The sequence below is a fragment of the Coffea eugenioides genome, chromosome 1, assembly GCF_003713205.1.
Source record: "Coffea eugenioides isolate CCC68of chromosome 1, Ceug_1.0, whole genome shotgun sequence".
In the NCBI taxonomy this organism is placed as follows: domain Eukaryota; kingdom Viridiplantae; phylum Streptophyta; class Magnoliopsida; order Gentianales; family Rubiaceae; genus Coffea; species Coffea eugenioides.
Genome location: NC_040035.1, coordinates 2,882,670 through 2,899,632, shown reverse-complemented (window position 1 = coordinate 2,899,632; position 16,963 = coordinate 2,882,670). Strand labels below are relative to the sequence as shown.

At 33.9% G+C, this 16,963-nt stretch overlaps 1 protein-coding gene across 1 annotated transcript; it reads right to left on the bottom strand.

Annotated features, from left to right (window-relative positions):
* Positions 1-5,727: 5,727 nt before the first annotated feature.
* On the bottom strand, positions 5,728-7,720 carry LOC113769169 (soyasapogenol B glucuronide galactosyltransferase-like). The gene has a single exon (XM_027313640.1). The coding sequence runs from the start codon at positions 7,362-7,364 to the stop codon at positions 5,904-5,906; it is 1,461 nt and encodes a 486-aa protein (XP_027169441.1). The 5' UTR covers positions 7,365-7,720; the 3' UTR covers positions 5,728-5,903.
* Between the last annotated feature and the right edge of the window lie 9,243 nt (positions 7,721-16,963).

The window sequence follows — 16,963 nt, the reverse complement described above, 5'->3', positions numbered from 1 at the left end:
ATATGCCTATTATGTTGAGATATGGCTTACATTTTTCCCCCATTGCTCTGCAACTACATATCACAAATTTTTCAGTATTACATATTATCAGCTCCTAACTCCTACTATTTTTGCTTTAACAAGCACAACCAACCATGGTACGACCATTGACACAAAGTGCCAGGAACAAAAAACAACCCATCATCAAAATATTTCATAAAAAAAATTAAAAGCACACCGTTTTAGTTGTGAACGTTCACTCAAACCGCTCCACAATAAGACCAAACAAAGGGTTAATAGTGGCAACCGTGGTAGCCACCCTGAGAAAGTTGCGGTATTTTTTACGCCTCACAGTTAGCAGGAGACTATCAATTGCATCTCTCTCTTCAAAGGTTATCTCCACAGCTCATGGATTCCAGCAAATAGTGGCGGTATGAACGTTGTCTGCAATGGCTACGTTGCGGGTCATAGTGGTGTGATATCCCTGATCAGTCATAAAGCGAGTTACTGACCAATCTTCAAAGTTGGCTCCGAAGAGTATCCACACGTCGGTGTGAAGCAGTGGTTTCAGGCCCAGGTAGTGTGCAACAAATTCCTTCTTCCCCACAAGCTCGGCATTGTAAGTCATAATATAAAATACCTTAAGGTTGTGCATAATGGGTAGTGGACGACGGCGCCATTTCACCAGTGACCGGAACACTTCCTCGTTGGCAATGAGGTTGCGAACAGAGATGCAAGAGACCAACATGGTTTGCGAAAACTCTTATCCGGGAAACCTATCCAACTGCACAAGTGCTTCCTCAACAATTCACTTCACTCCTATGTGGTGAAATGGTAAATGTTCATCTTGAAAGTAACCCACCATTCCGCCATTGTTGAGGATAGGCATTTCAGGAATTCGTCCCAGTGCCATGCTGGGGTTTGCAGGCTGATTAAAAATGCAAGAGGAGGGTTTGCTTCACGGGTTACAAAATACACAAGGAAAGGAAGTTGCGGTCGAATTAGAGATTTCAGGTGCTAAAGTTCAATCCCAAGCAGATGAAATTGAACATGCGGTTCAATGGGCATGCAAGAGAGACGGTTCTTGTGTGAAGTTCTTATAGAAAAGGCTACGGTGCATGGACATACAACAAATGGAGGAGGCGACGGTGCAAGGATTGAGTGATTTGAGTCAGCTGCTGGGTTAATTTTGACTATGGCTAACAAACTCAATGATTTAGTCCGTCTAACTTAGGTTAGTGGGAAAATGGGTCACAGTTGGAAGGTGTTCCGATAACTTCAAGTTTGGCTCCAGTGATTCTTGTTGGAGATGATGCATCACTTGTACCTATCTGTTCAGTCGAATGGTACTTTCACAGGTCATGAACGGTGTTGCTTGGCTGGTGTCCCACTTGTCAATGTGATTTCCAATGGGATTAGATTTGCACGGTGCATGTAGCAAATTGTCATGGCCCTTGCCCTTCACATGTGTGTAGGGATGGCAACACTGGAGGTCTTCAACGTTAGTCGAAAGGAAGTTTACGCGTGAAGATATATCGATCGATGCCTCAACATGCGTCCAAACTCCAGTTAATGTCTCCAGTTATCCAAAGATGCCAGTTAATGTCTTTCCTTTTGTAATATAAAACGCTACCATGATGTTCACCTTCATCGACAGTCATCTGTTCCCCAATCCACATTTGAGGGACCTTGTTTAACATGCACAATCCAACTCGAAGCTGCTATGCATATTTGCTTTACCCAAAATTTGATTACGGACAATGTTGGCATCATCCAGAACCAAACACAATGCTAATTTGCGACGCTCAAGTTCCGAATTGTACTGCACCGATTCATTCTAGTTACTATGCAGATCGTTGGCTACAAAAGACACTGCTTGTTAAAACACAAGACATAATTTTATTTTCCTTACCTGTTTCCATTTTCAGCTCCCAATTCCAGTTGATAACATATCCATGTATTTCAACATAAATAACCCACAATCCCACCTGCATTACAAATCATAACCACAAATTTAGACACAACTCTGCAGGTGCAACCGTTCCTAGCTGTTTTGTACATTTTGCACACCACGTAACTTTATTTGCACCCGGTGTAACTTTATTTGCACAACGTGTAACTTTAAAATAAATTTTTGTGGGTCCCACATATATTATTAAAAACGAGGTACAAGAAATGATCTGGACCGTATAATTTTTTTGAGCCAAATCCTGACGTCTCCTATCTTATCGATGGAAGGATGATTTTGATTTTAATTTTGATCCCCTAATACAATGTTATAGATCTATCAATTATTATGTTTAGGCGAAAGGTACAGTTGAATTCAATGTTTAAAAGGATGTTGGCAGCCCTATCACTTTCATAGGAGGTGGAAAGTATCTGGCAATCGATTATCAATGTGAATAATTAGCTTCCACAATACTGCTGGCTCCAGCAAGGGACCCTAGATTAAATTCATTCTTCTTTTTTTTTTTTTGATAAACGAATTGGAGCCTTTCATTCATGATGAATTTGTTGTTACAGCATCAATGACTTTATGTAACCAACTTTTTTTTTTTGTTGCAAAAATAGGATTCCTCTAACCTAATCTAACCTAATCTAGGGGGGAGAGAACTCGATGTGAGTATAAATTCCATCGAAGATAGCCACTGAAGACCGTCACATATTATGACAAATTTTTGTGGGAGGCAAGGGTCGAACTCTTAACCTCCCGCACCACCAAACCTTAGAAGGTTTGGCACCACTGGCACATTACGTAACCAATTCCCAATAGAGTTGGCTTCCATCAAACCTTTAAGGCTTGGTGGGGCCCACTAATTGTCACAGGTGTGGCTCTCCAAATTCAGACGGATGTGTAGTGCACACATCTGATCCGATGGTGATTCAATCCCCATCAGTCTTCCCATAGGCTCAGTTGGATCTCCCTAAAATAGGATAGAGTAAGAGTAGGATAAACAAATATCGAGTGTCGGAAAAAAAAATCAATGACATTACGTAGGCAGGAACGTTATTGGTCCTAGTCACATGACTAATTCTGACATACTCAAAACTAGCCAACATTTACCTCATGCCATAAATCAAATTCATTCTTGCTGGTCCCTTCAATCAATGATGCAAAACTATAATTAAAGGTTGCAGAGTTGCACTGACTTTCTGCATACACATATACACACAAAGATACAATGCAAGTTAATTTTATCCCATTACTGCTCCTTCCATTTCATTTTGATAGTTTTGATTTTTTTTCACATAATTTAAGAAAAAATTAGTTAATTTTATTGGAAGGATAAATCTAGCCTACTATTTTCTTAAAATACTCTTATGTTAATATTAATAGTATAACTAACCATTGTACCTTTACATTAATTGCAAAAACAATATTGATGAAAACTTGCACCATTCAAGGCATGAATTAAAGCAATTATTGTATAAGGTAGGTTATATTCATTGATACTTCTTCTGTCCCACTTTGGTAGTCATGATTTTTTTTCATATAATTTAAGAAAATTAGTTAACTTTATTGGAAGAGTAAATCTAGCATACTATTTTTCTAAAATACCCTTACATTAATATTAGTATTACAGGTAACCATTACACCTTTACATTAATTGTAACAATAATATTGATGAAAAGTTGCACTATTCAAAGTATGTATGAATCAAAACAATTAATTTATAGTGTAGGTTATATTCATTGATAACAAAGTATATTAAATAAGGGCATTTTAGAGAAGTTAAAAATTAACTATATTCTTTAATTAGAATATGGACTATAATTTGGGATTGATGAAAAAGGAAAACAAAACTATCAAATTCGAATGGAAGGAGTAACAAAATACATTAAATAAGAGCATTTTAGATAAGTTAAAAGTTTACAAATATTTTTCAATTGAAAAGTGAACTATAATTTGGGATGGATAAAAAAAGAAAATAAAACTATCAAAGTAGGACGGAAAAAGCATTTTCTCCACTAATTACTAGTTAATCTTCAAGAAAACATAGTAAAGAAGACAAAAATGAGAACTGCCAATGCAAAAAAACAAAAAGTTGCCATGTGAGCGGATGTAGCAACCCCACTGGGAGAAGTAAAGGGGCGGGGAGACACAGCTGCCTCCCAAGATACCTTGTGCCAAAGTTAGATAATGTGATTGAGGGAAGCTATGTGGGCTTGGAGTCAAAGCTTTTAAGTAATCTCAGTATTGGTCTTAAACCTTTTTTTTTTTTTTTTGGTAGTACGAGAGTAGGCTTTTCAAGTAATCAAGTATTTAGATTTTTTTAGTGGTAATTTGAGTAATGGACTAAAAGTTCTCTCCATCTAAGATTTTTTTTTTAAAAAAGAAGTTAGAATAGCATAGGATTAAAAGACGAACCAAACTATTCAATAATAAAATTGATTTCGATTTAATTAGAGCTCGTTCAAACTTGATTCATCAATTAATCAAGTCAAATTTAAATAATATTTTGCGCTCGGTAAACTTTCAACCTCAGATTGTAGAACTCACATTGGCACATGCATGCATACTCAACAAGCTTCTCATTGTAGAACTCTCCAGCAAGTTGCAGGGGAAGTAAAGTCAAAGGCATGACCCCTAACTATTCCCACATGCATGGTCAAGAATCTTAAATTTATGGGATACCACTCTGATGATGATCAAGCCCTTGCTACTCTCTTACTTATTATTTAAAGGCAAATAAACTTATTTTATTGATCATTGCAGAAAATCATGTGTAACTTGTAGATTAAACTCAATAATACTAAAGCTAAACAAGCTATGCAGCCTATCTAAACAATATTTTGGAGGAAGAATCCCCATTCTGTATGTGCTTCTTCCATGATGCCACTGTACATGGCAGCATGAAAGAATAAATTGCACAACTCCAACATTATTTGCAGACTGGGAAGAGAATAGCATCTGCTTCCTTTCCTTCAAGATCTGGTACAGTGTAACAGTTACAAGCCAGTTCTTTTACCTTACTGCCAAAGGTCTTCAACCAGAAATGGAGATAAGTTGACAACCACAGTAGTTTCATCTCGGCATCTCTGAGGAATTCTAAAGATCAAACAAAGCTTTATAATTCTACTCCACACGGCTGTTAAGTAATTAGACTGCAAAAAGAAAAGGTAACTTTGAGATTCATCTTTCTGCTTGCGTAGCAGAAATAAAAGGGTCAAAATGCTCCGTTCCCCAGTTGAGAAGCCCGTCTACAGTACCGAGCCTTCCTTTGCATAAAAGCCATAATACAAATGAGTACAGAAGGGCTGTGTAGCTATACCACACCAGATGCTTCCATCAACAATAGATGACTTATCTCTCACTTCATGTAAAGCAGACTTAACTAAAAAGACACCAGAAGGAGAAGGTACCTAAAAACATATATCAATCTGGCTGCTACACAGAAAAATTGTAGGAGTATCGCTAATCAACTTCTCGCCTTCAACATACAACCTTCTTCCAGTCCCAGATGGCCATATCCATTCCTTCCTCTGGACTACATGAGTTGCCATATCCATATCCATTCCTTCCCTCTTGGAAGACCTTTGCTGGTTCCTACTCTTTAGTCTTTAGTCATTACCTATGTTTCCATTTGACCACCTCTTTTCTCCATCTTTCCTTATTTTCCTTTTTGATTCGTCCGCCAACCAAAATGAATTATATTATTTTAAATTAGGTTAGAATTAGAAATAAAAGTGCATGAAGTTTGTCTTGTATTATAGATGAAGAATCACAGGCATTTTTAGATTGGCATGAAACATAAAACCAACCGAGCAATGTGTCCGGATTCAACTCTCTTTATTATCATTGCAGCATCCCTTCATTCTTACTTAGACAATAAACTGAACAAACTTAGAAAAAGTACCTAGAGACATTTTCCAATCTCAAAACATTTCATTTTGCAATCATACTAGTAGTACTCCTTAGACAACTAACTCTTGACACCAAAAGCACATTCTTTTAATGCACCAATTAAATCAAGCAGATTTTGATAGGATGATCCACTTTCTTCCACGGCCCCCTTTGCCAATGCTGCCATCTTCTTTGCCCTCTTTCTGATTTCCTGGCTTTCTTCAGAGTTGCTCATCAATAGGCTTATTGCTTCCTCTATCTGTTTGCTTTCCACTACAGGACCCTCGTTAATTGGAGATAAGTTCCAATGATCTGCCCCAACACTGACTCCAACTTTCAAAACCTGAACAAGTTTCTCATTGTAAAACTGCTCAGAAAACACTGGCCAAGTAATCAATGGCACCCCAGCAGTCATAGCTTCCATCGTTGAATTCCAACCACAGTGAGTCATAAACCCTCCAACTGCTGGATGGTTCAAGATCTTTAGCTGCGGAGCCCAACCTCTAATGATCAGACCTTTGTTTCCTTCAGTTATTCTTTCTTCAAAACCATCTGGCAGCCAGCTCTCTTGTTGATTATCTTGGTCATTTTCTCTCTTCCTGACAACCCAAATGAACGGTTGGTTCGAAGCCTCAAGAGCTAATGCAATTTCCTTGAGTTGGGCGGTTGAGAATCTTACAACACTTCCAAAAGAAACGTAGAGGACTTGGTTGGCCCCCTGAGTATCAAGCCAGTTTAAGCAACTCTCCTTCCCATGGGCAGTAGTGTCAGTTTTCTCCTTGTTGGAGAAGTAGAAAAGAGGTCCAATGGTCCAGAACTTTATCCCTCTTACCTTTTCAAAGTAATCAGCATATTGAGAATCCAACTCATAAAAAGTGTCAAAAAGCAAGCCGAAGCTCCTAAGCTCTGATTCTTTGATTGGCTTTACTATCATTTCAAAGTACGGTGTTGTTTCCTTCATGTGATCCTCCAATTGGGACTTCTTCATTTCAATCTTGTTTGGTAAACCAGGGATCAAGAAACTCTCAGAATCTGAGCTGACTGACTTATGAGGCTCATATTGCCGAAGGTTATGGCACAAACAATGAGAAATGAAGCTTTCTGGATAGAACAAGATTCTTGGTATGCTCAGCTTCTGCGCTAAATCACATGTCCAAAAAAAGTGCTTGTCCGAGATAATACAGTGAGGATTAAGATGCTGAACAAGTTCTTCCATTGGTTTCTGGAGCAGCAACACAGCCATGTGTACCTTGGGAAGCATTTCTTTTGTAGTTGCCGCGGTGAAATACTCGATTCCTTCTGGTAGTCCCACTTCAGCTGATGGGAATTTCAAGTTGTGAATTGTAATGTCGTGGCCTAATTCGATGGCATGATCAATGGAGGATTGAAACAGGACAGTGTTGTATTTGGTGGAGAGAATAGTTACCTTAACGCCCTGAGCAGCAAATAGCCTGGCAGCATTAACAAGAGGGATCATGTGGCTTGGGCTCAAGTATGGAAGAAATAGGACATGAAGTTTATCATTGTCCACAAATTCCATAATCAAATTTCTACTTCAAAAATATAAATTTTGCAAGCTTTGACAAAGCTCTATTGCAGAATCTATATGTGCAGAATGTTGAGAAGTTCTACAATCCAAATTTGGGTAGGACAAAAGGGCTATGCAGAGGCAAAATCTTGCACCTACTTATAGTACCTTCATTACTTCACTCCTTGTCTAGTCAAGAAAACCTGAAAAAGGCGGGGCTATCTCCCTCGGAATAAGCTCCGATGCTTAAGTAGTGAAATGGAAGAAGGAAAGAAGGTAGGTGTACCGAGAGAATTCAGCAATTACTTCACTCCCTGTCCTTTCATTGTTTAATGCACAGCGACAATTGTCAAGATAGGTGATATCTTTAGGTAACATTTACTTCTACACTATTTCTTCTTTCCAGGCTATGATATTGATATATAAAGACTGAACATCGACTTTATCATTTGTTTTTTTTTTAGTGTATCATTGGCACTCTATTCTCTTACAGAAATTTAATTCATCAAAATTTAAGTTTGGGTTGACTAACATAATGTCTATATTTCTTATTCTAGATTCAAAAGATATTTTTATTTCTAAATTGTATTCAAGGTGTACTATATTTATTGATAAAGTACTAAACAGCTTTGCTTGAACCCGAGCTTCTTACTTACACTCCCTCCTTTCATACCACCCAACTCATCCCTCCTCCTGTCATTTGTTAATTCATTGTTGATTGAATGCTGTATTCCTTGGATTGGTTTAATTCAAGGGATAATTTCAGAAACCTCCTCTGAGGTTTTGACAATTTCACTGAGCTCCCTTGAGATTTAAAAAATTACACATACTTCCTTTGATTTGATAGTTTTAGTAACAAAACCTTAAAATAATTTTGACTTGATCAAATTTTTAAATGAATATCCAAAAATGCCCTTGTGTAATGAGTTTTAAATTACTTCCCTATAGAATTATAAGATTATCTAATGTAATTATAAGGAAAATGTACCAAATTTTTTGTGTTCATACATACTATTTGATAAACAATTATAATAATAATTTTATAATCACTATGATAGGATATTTTTTATGGTATTTTATTATAAATTTAGATTTATAAGATAGAAAATAAAATGTTGAAATAATTGATTCAGGGTTTATGAATTTTTTGAGTTATGGGATAATCATAATTTAGTAGTGACTTTGGACAATTTCTTTTTGACTTATTGCTAATTTTAATACCAAAAAATAGAAAACAAAGATTAGCAAAAAAACATCGGATTACATATAAAGTTAACTCATCAAAAAATCATTAGTTCAACATTTGATCACAATAGAAACTAGAGATAATAGTGGTAATTTTACAATTTTATTAGCAAAAAATTAAAATAAAAAGGAATAAGAAGGAAAAAGAATGAAAAAATAATTTTAAAGTCATTCTAAGTATAAGCATACCAAACAATGGAATTTTGTTAAAATATTAAGGGTAGTATTGTCATTTTAAATGACAAGGAAGGTTTCATTTTAAATGACAAAGAAGGTATGTATAATTTTTCAAACCTAGGGAGCTCAATGAAATTGTCAAAAATCTCAGGGGAGGTTTCTAACATTATCCCTTAATTCAATCATTTTGTTGTTTTTTGGGATAATTTCAGAAACCTCCCTCGAGATTTCTGACAATTTCGCCTGGTACCCTTAAGGTTTTTAATATTACACATGCCTTCCTTGGTCTTACAAAATGACCATAATAGTCTTAACATATTAATATTTTTTCATGCAATTAAACAATTCACTCCTAATCTTGTTCATATGAGTGCATCACAAAATTAGAAATTTAATGGAAACAAAAATAAAATTCACTGGTGGAATATTCGACCTTGTCTTAAACACAATAATAATATAATAAAAATTAATTTTAGCTTTGTTTGGAGGATCTGAAGATGAATAGAAGAATATGTAAATTGGGTATAAAAAGAATAGAGCTGGTATTGATACTCCAATAGTTGACGGATAGGATGTTATATTGATGCATTTATTAAAATTTTTAAAGTTTAACAATACAAATTTTTTGAATCTCGACTAAGGTTTTAGAATTTAAGGATTGATGGTGGTAATGATCATGGTGATAATAGTTCTAATTTGAAATGTGGTAATATGAAAAGAGTTAAAATAGTAGAGATGAGGATTGAAAATGAGTTTGAAATTTTGTGCATGTTCCATAGTATTTTAATAATTTTATAAGAAAGTAAAGTGAACTTTGCAAATTTCATGAGGGCACCTTGGGTTATCCAATCAAAAATTTGACCATTAAATAGTTTTTGTTACAGAAATGGTAAACTTGGGGGAGGTATATGTAATTTTTCAAATTTTAAGGGAACTAGGTGAAATTATTAAAAACCTCAAGGGAGGTTTCTGAAATTATCCCATATTTTTTTGTGATAAATTTGGGGCTTTGCTGCGCAGTCTCCATCATCTATAACGTATACAAAGATTCTATCATTACTTAAATTATAGTAGGTTGAATGTTGATTTGACTAGGATCAATGTAAATAAGTATTTTAATTTTTCTTCTTATTGATTTACTAGCAATATAATTAGCAACGTAAAATACAAATTACATGAAGTCAAACAATTATGATATATTTTTAATATATTTTCAATTTTGATAAAATTCACAAAAAATTATTTTTACTTTTACTTAATGTTATTTTTTTCCCATATATCCCCTTAGTTGTTGATTACATGTTCTTCCACTAAGTATATGCTCAAGTACTCAACTTCTTCAAATCAAAAGGCTTACCTTGTTTCTCTCTTTTTTTACATTTAATTATTCTGATAGATAGAATTTTGGGGTAAAATTGGATTTAATTTTAGTAACAGACTTACAGGATTACATTCCAAACTTTTTCTTTTATGACTCTTGACTCGAATAATAAGAATCTAATGGTCTTGTATTTTGTTGTTAAATTTTTTTTCATTGATTATAAAACATATTTGAAGGATCCTTTTCTTGATGGGTGCTACCAGGTGCCCTTGAGAGTGCCCCGGGAATACTTGTTAAAATAACTTGAAGTACAAATTTTTTGACAAGATTGTAACTAATTTGAGAAAGTATCTAAATGCAAGGGAATGTAAGTGTGAGTTTGTAAATTAAAATATCCATTAGATTTATCCACAAAAAACAACTCAAGTAATTGTATAATCTAAACCATTAGACGTTTTGGCTCTAGGAAAGTTTTGCCAAATTGGTTAGCATGCAATGAATGTGGAGTGCCTAAAATTACAATTAGAGTGGGGGATTAGACCAAATTTTTGCGCCTGCAGTGTTCTATACATTATCAAAAGATTTGGTCTAAACGCATAATGCATGCTGATTATCAGTGACCACACCACTTATATTTTGCCCGTTAGTTGTGGATCTTGAATGTACATACATATTACTCCTTCCGTCCCATATATTTAGTCATATTTAGGAATATGTATTTTTTATGCATAGTACACTCCACTACAATATTTTTCTTTTTGTTTCACTTTTGCCCTTAATCATATGCTAGTCAAAGTAAAAAATAGAAAGCAATTCCTTCACATTTGTCTTTATGCATCATTAATGAAGGGTATAAAGGAAATTTCAGGGTATAAAGTAGTTAGAAATATCAAACATGACAAATATTTTGGAACAGCCAAAAAGGAAAGTATGACATTTTCAATGGAACGGAAAGAGTAAAGAAAACGACATGGCACGTTAACTCCATCAGTTGATTCTATCAGCAAATACAGAGATTTATATCTTGCAAGTTGATTTTTTTTTTTTTTGAAACGAGAGGTCTTGAATGGGATTTTCTACTTGTTATCCCTCCCTCTTACCCAAACCCAACCCTCCCTACATCTTGCAAGTTTATTGTATTAGTAACCTACTTACATGTCAACATATAAAATCAAAACTCAAAATTATAATTTTTCATATTATTATTTAATAGTGTTTAGTCAAGTTAGAGTTTTAGTAATTCTATTAAAGTCAAGTCATGGTAGTTTTATTGTTTAGAAATTAGTATCTTATTAGAAAACTTCCACTTATATGTGTGTAAATTGCCTCCCCCTCATTTTGATTTTGTCAAATATATCTCCAATATATTTTTAGTTAAATTTTTGGTTCTACATCTGATATCAGAGCCCTAATTTCAAGAAATTAATCTTGGGATGCCTATGAATATTGAAGAATTGACTGACTACGAGGATAGTCACGGGTGTTTTGTGTTGTGAGACTTATGATCATAAGAGATTGCTGTGAAGAAATTAATTGATTGATTTAGACCACAAGATTGGTCATGAAGTATTCAATTGGTAAAGATTGGACCATAAAATTGGTTCGGAAGAATTGTCAGATTAATTGTGGGTATAAAGACAGAGATCAAAGAAGAATCCTATCAGTTGAATTGTAATTATGAAAATTACAAAGTGGTGAATTGTCAATGAATTGACATCAAATTGTATGAGAAAAACAATATATCCAGATGCATGGATTATTGCAACGAAAAAAGTGTTTGAAAATGAAGAACCAATACAAACTCATGTTGAGTTTGATTTAAAGAAGGCAATGTTGGCATATTAAATCAAGACTCAAAATTAGAAATTTCCATATTATTATTTAGTAGCGTTTTAATCAAGTTAGAGTTTTAGTGATCTATTTGAGTCAATTATGATAGTTTTATTATTTAAGAATTAGTATCTTATTAGAAAATGCAAGGGAATGGTAAGTGTGAGTGTGTAAATTAAAATATCCATTAGATTTATCCACAAAATACAACTGAAGTAATTGTAGAATCTAAACCATTAGACGTTTTGGCTCTAGGAAAGTTTTGCCAAATTGGTTAGGATGTAATGAATGTGAAGTGCCTAAAATTACAATTAGAGTGGGTTAGACTAATTTTTTGCTGATGCAGTGTTCTATACATTATCAAATGCTTTGGTCTGACCAACCCAAAAAAAAAAACTTTGAAAGTATAAGGCTGGTTGATTATCAGTGACCCCACCACTAAAATTTTCTTCAGTTAGTTGTGAATCTTGAATATACACACATATTAAAGAAGACAACATGGCACGTTAATTCTATCATTTGATTCTATCAACAAATACAGAAATTTATATCTTGCAAGTTGATTTTTTTAAGTGGCAATTCTTGAACCGAAACATTCTACTTATAATTCCTCTCTCCTCTCTGTTTATCATCCAACCCAATCATTCCCGCTTCTTGCAAGTTGAATGTATCGGTTTGATTGTATCAGTAACCTCCTTAATGTATTTTGTCCACCCAGTTGTGAATCTGGAGGAAATATTACTAACACAACGTGGGAACTGCCACATTTTTTTTTTTTTAAATTCCCTGATACTGGTGGCGACTTCACATGATTTTCAACATTAGGTTGCCAATTGCTTTACTGCCCACAAGGACAAGGAACTGCCACCACCTTAGCGCTGCAAATGAAGCGAATTGAGTTGAATTTTAGTCTAATTAAACCGAATCTCAACTTGATTTTATCAAAATTTAACTCAAAATTGAGGTTGACGAGTTTTCAATATAAAACTCGAACTTGAACTTAATCTCAAATTCGAGACTAGTTGAACTTAAACTCGAGCCTATTCGAACTTAAAAAAATAAAAAAATTAATTAATTTATTTTTTAAAAATGAATAAAATAATTTTTTTTCCTTGATAAATAATAAACATATTAGACATATACATATAATATTACATAATATATATATATATATATTCGAGCCAACTCGCGAACTAACAAGTTGAAAAAATCGGCCCGAGCTCAACTTGAACTCAATATTAATCGAGCAAAGTCATAAGCGCTCGTGAGTGAACTTGATTTGTTTGCAGACTTCTAAGCTCTTTGATAAGTACGCATTTTGTGAGCTTCAAGTGATTTTTATTATTTAATTTTGGTGTGTTTTATTTATTTTTATAGCTAATGAACTAGGTTTCTAGTGAAGATTGATATTTTATGGTTTAAGTGTCGAAAATTGCATTTTTATGGAATAAAGTGGTGAAAATTTCATATTTTGTAGGGTTTAATGATTCAATCATCAAATGAAGTAAATTGATAAGATATTTAGATAATTGTTGATGATTTGAAGTGATTTAAAAAGAATATGAAGTGCAAAGATGAAATACAATCTAGTGTAAAAGAAAGGGAGTTTGACAGCTTTGATACCTGTTGGTATTTTGACTATGTCTTCAATTACAACCATTAGATTGAGTTTGAAGCTAACACATATCTCTACATTTCTTGTGAAGATATCGAAATCCATTTAATGAGTTTTCCAAGTCAAAAAGTCAAAATGCAGTCAATCATTTTTCTTGTCAAAAGCAAAAATAGGGAATTGACCAGTCAAGAGTATTTTGGTCATTTTTCAATCTATAGAACTCCAATTGGATGATTTTTGAGGTATTGAAAAGCTAACTCAAAAGTTACAATTTTCATGTTTTGTACAAGAGTTAGCTTAGCCTCCGTTATTGAGAAAATATCAATGAAAATTAGTGCAAAAACAAAGCAAAATTGAAGACCAACCATAAATGAGAAAACCTCCAAAAGAGACAAAACATGGGGGTAAATACACGATCTCAACCCATGTTTTCTGAGGTCAGGCTTTCTTTAATTGCGGCTGCAACTTATTCTGTAACTTGTGCTCTGTTCACGTAAATTTTTTGACCAATTTTTTTGCAAGAATTCCACGTGGATATGAGCAAGCAAGCATAAAAACTTCAAGAAGCAACTTTTTGTAATTTCAAGGGACAGCTTTGCCCACTAGAAACAACTCACTTTGAATTTGAATTCTCTATAAATAGAGGCCTATGGAGAGTTTGTTTGAAATAACTTTGGAGGATTAGAAACACTACCAAAATGTAGTTTTAATTAATTTTTCTTAGTTCATTAGTATAGTATAGTTAGTTTAGTTTATCCATCTTGTACTTGTAACTAGATTTGGATGAAGAATTGAATAGTAAAGATGAAAAGTTGGAGCTCATATGACAACGGTAACCTGTCTCCTAGTACTTTCTCTTTTATATTTGATTTCACATTTACCTATAATACAAGTTTGGTATTTATTTTCATATTTTGTTAAAGTTTATGCTTAGAATTATGGATGAATTTTTCATGTTTTGTTTGTGATATTTACTTGATTATTTGATAATATTATTTTGAACAAATTATTTTATCACTTTTTATTTATGTAATTATGATTAATCGGCCATTAATTATGATAATCTTAAGGTATTAAGTTTGTAATGAAAATTAAAATTTAACACCAGTTCAAAGATGTGCTAAATTTGAACTGGTGTTAAATTTAGGAAATTTACTCATGGGCGTAAAGGAGTACCTTTATGGATTTAGTAATTTATTTTATGTAATTTCACAGAAGAAATAAACTTATAATTAATTTCATATCCACGAGAGTAATTTATAAGTATAATTGATTCACTACGAGAGTAAGTGTTACAATACATTAGGAAATTACGTCATAACTAATCAAGATAATAATAATCAATTAATCGGTAATTTCACTTCTAAGAATAGTGAAAAATCCTTTAATCTTAGGAGCTTTTCTATTATTATTTGTATTACTTTTATCTCATATTTATAATGTAAATTTAATTTATTACACTTGTAATAATCTAAATAATAAAGGAATTCACAAATCATCATTAATTGAAAATCTTCCTTGTAAGATCGATATTTAATATTCACGATCTGTATACTTACAAAAAATAAAATATTTAGATTTTATTAAAATTTGATGCATATTAGAATGTTGTCAAAAAGTCCAATAAAAGAAGGGACTTGGAGAAACCACCAAACCATATTGCAATAATTTTCTCAATTAGATCTATTTCAAAGTCCAGAGGACATTGAAGATTTTCACAAGACAGCACATAAGAACATCAGCCATTACTTTCACATCATACTGCACTTAGATTATAGCCTTCTTAGGCTATTCACATGTATTCAACATCTAAGAAAAGCTTCTACTAGCATACTAAGTTCAACATCAGCCACTATAGTGCAGTAACCAACTTATGAACAGCTTTCCCTCCTCCTTATTTCCGGGCTTGGGACCGGCTCTGGTGATATCACAGAGGCGGAGTTACAAGCATCATACAAACAGCAGAAACAAATAAGCAACTTGCATTGGCAAAGACAATTAAGAAAAAAAAAATGAAGAAAGAGAAGATGTACTCTTGGAGGAAATTACACACTATCAAAAGTTGGTGCAGATGCTGCAAGGAGACTCCAGCACAAGAGAATGCAATCCGTTTCCAAGGGCCTAAAAAAAGAGCATACGCAGAGAAAATTCCATTCCCGCACATATTCATGAATAGACATGCAACAAACCTCACAGAGCAATCTCAACAAATAACATGATGAACCAACATAAAAACAAGATTTATCAATTTCCTGGGTAGCTTTCACTGGAACTGGGAGTAAGGATGTCTGCTAAAATGTATGTTCTGGAAAAAGAAATAACCCACAACTCTAATACACCTGAATGATCTGCTCTCTCATTTAAGATTATAGAAAAATCTTGTCTGCATGCATCTATATCATATAATCAACGCCTACATAAATGTAATTACCTTATTTAATCTTCTTTATCTGTTTTTTCCCACCAATTTGTAACAATCTAACCTAATTGTAAAATTCATCAAGAAAATAAAGAAATAAATGTCTTCCACACACAATTCTACACTCAGATTCATGCCACAACAAAAAGCTGAGGATGCATAACTTAACTCACAAGTAAATGGATACGCTCGGGTGAAAGCCTGAATCAAACTTGGGAGAAACACGAGGCACCTTTAAGTTGCAGCAAAAACAATAGGATTGGAGCCCTACAAGTGTCAGACAAGGCCTCAAAAATATGAAAACATTTTCTATCTCATTTTTATCCCCTTGAAACTGGTGCCTCAGCTTCTTTTATATCAACAGTGGAGAACAGTAGGAAAAGAAGCCCCATTTTCTGACTGCAGGATCATAAGCAGGTTGGAGTAAAAAAAAGTTAAATCACCGGCATACAACAGCAGCACTTTAATCAACTTTGCTAAAGACTTAGCAAACTTCATCAGAAAATAGCCAAAACCTCCAATACATGCTCAATCTGCTATAAATACACCACAGAAATTAGGATAAAAAAGTCCCAGACCTCCAGAATAAGAAAAAATCCAACTCATAAACCATGAAAAAAAATTATTTCCAGATTAAGCTGATGAACAGAAATTAGTATTTGCATCCAATTATTTAGCAACCGCACCACATAATCAGGAATGGATATTATCCGTGAAACTCTGCTGACTAATGGTACAAACTTCAAAAGCAGATGAAACAGCCAGGGATTGTGTCAAGCACTAACAAACAATTGATTTAGGCAGAATAGGATTCCTTCAAACCAATATGGATAGCCTCTAATCTGAAGGAGGCCACAGATGTCACTACAACCGCTCCAACCAATTGAAACTCGTAAAACAAATATGCAAAGGCATAACAGATAGCCTAAGACATACTAATACTCAGTCCTTTCAATCACTTTAACCGCACAACTGACTTCTTCAATTCCAACCTCCTTCCTAAA

Excerpts from the sequence above, each read along its gene's own strand:
- LOC113769169 (XM_027313640.1), bottom strand. The coding sequence starts at position 7,364 with ATGGAATTTGTGGACAATGATAAACTTCATGTCCTATTTCTTCCATAC.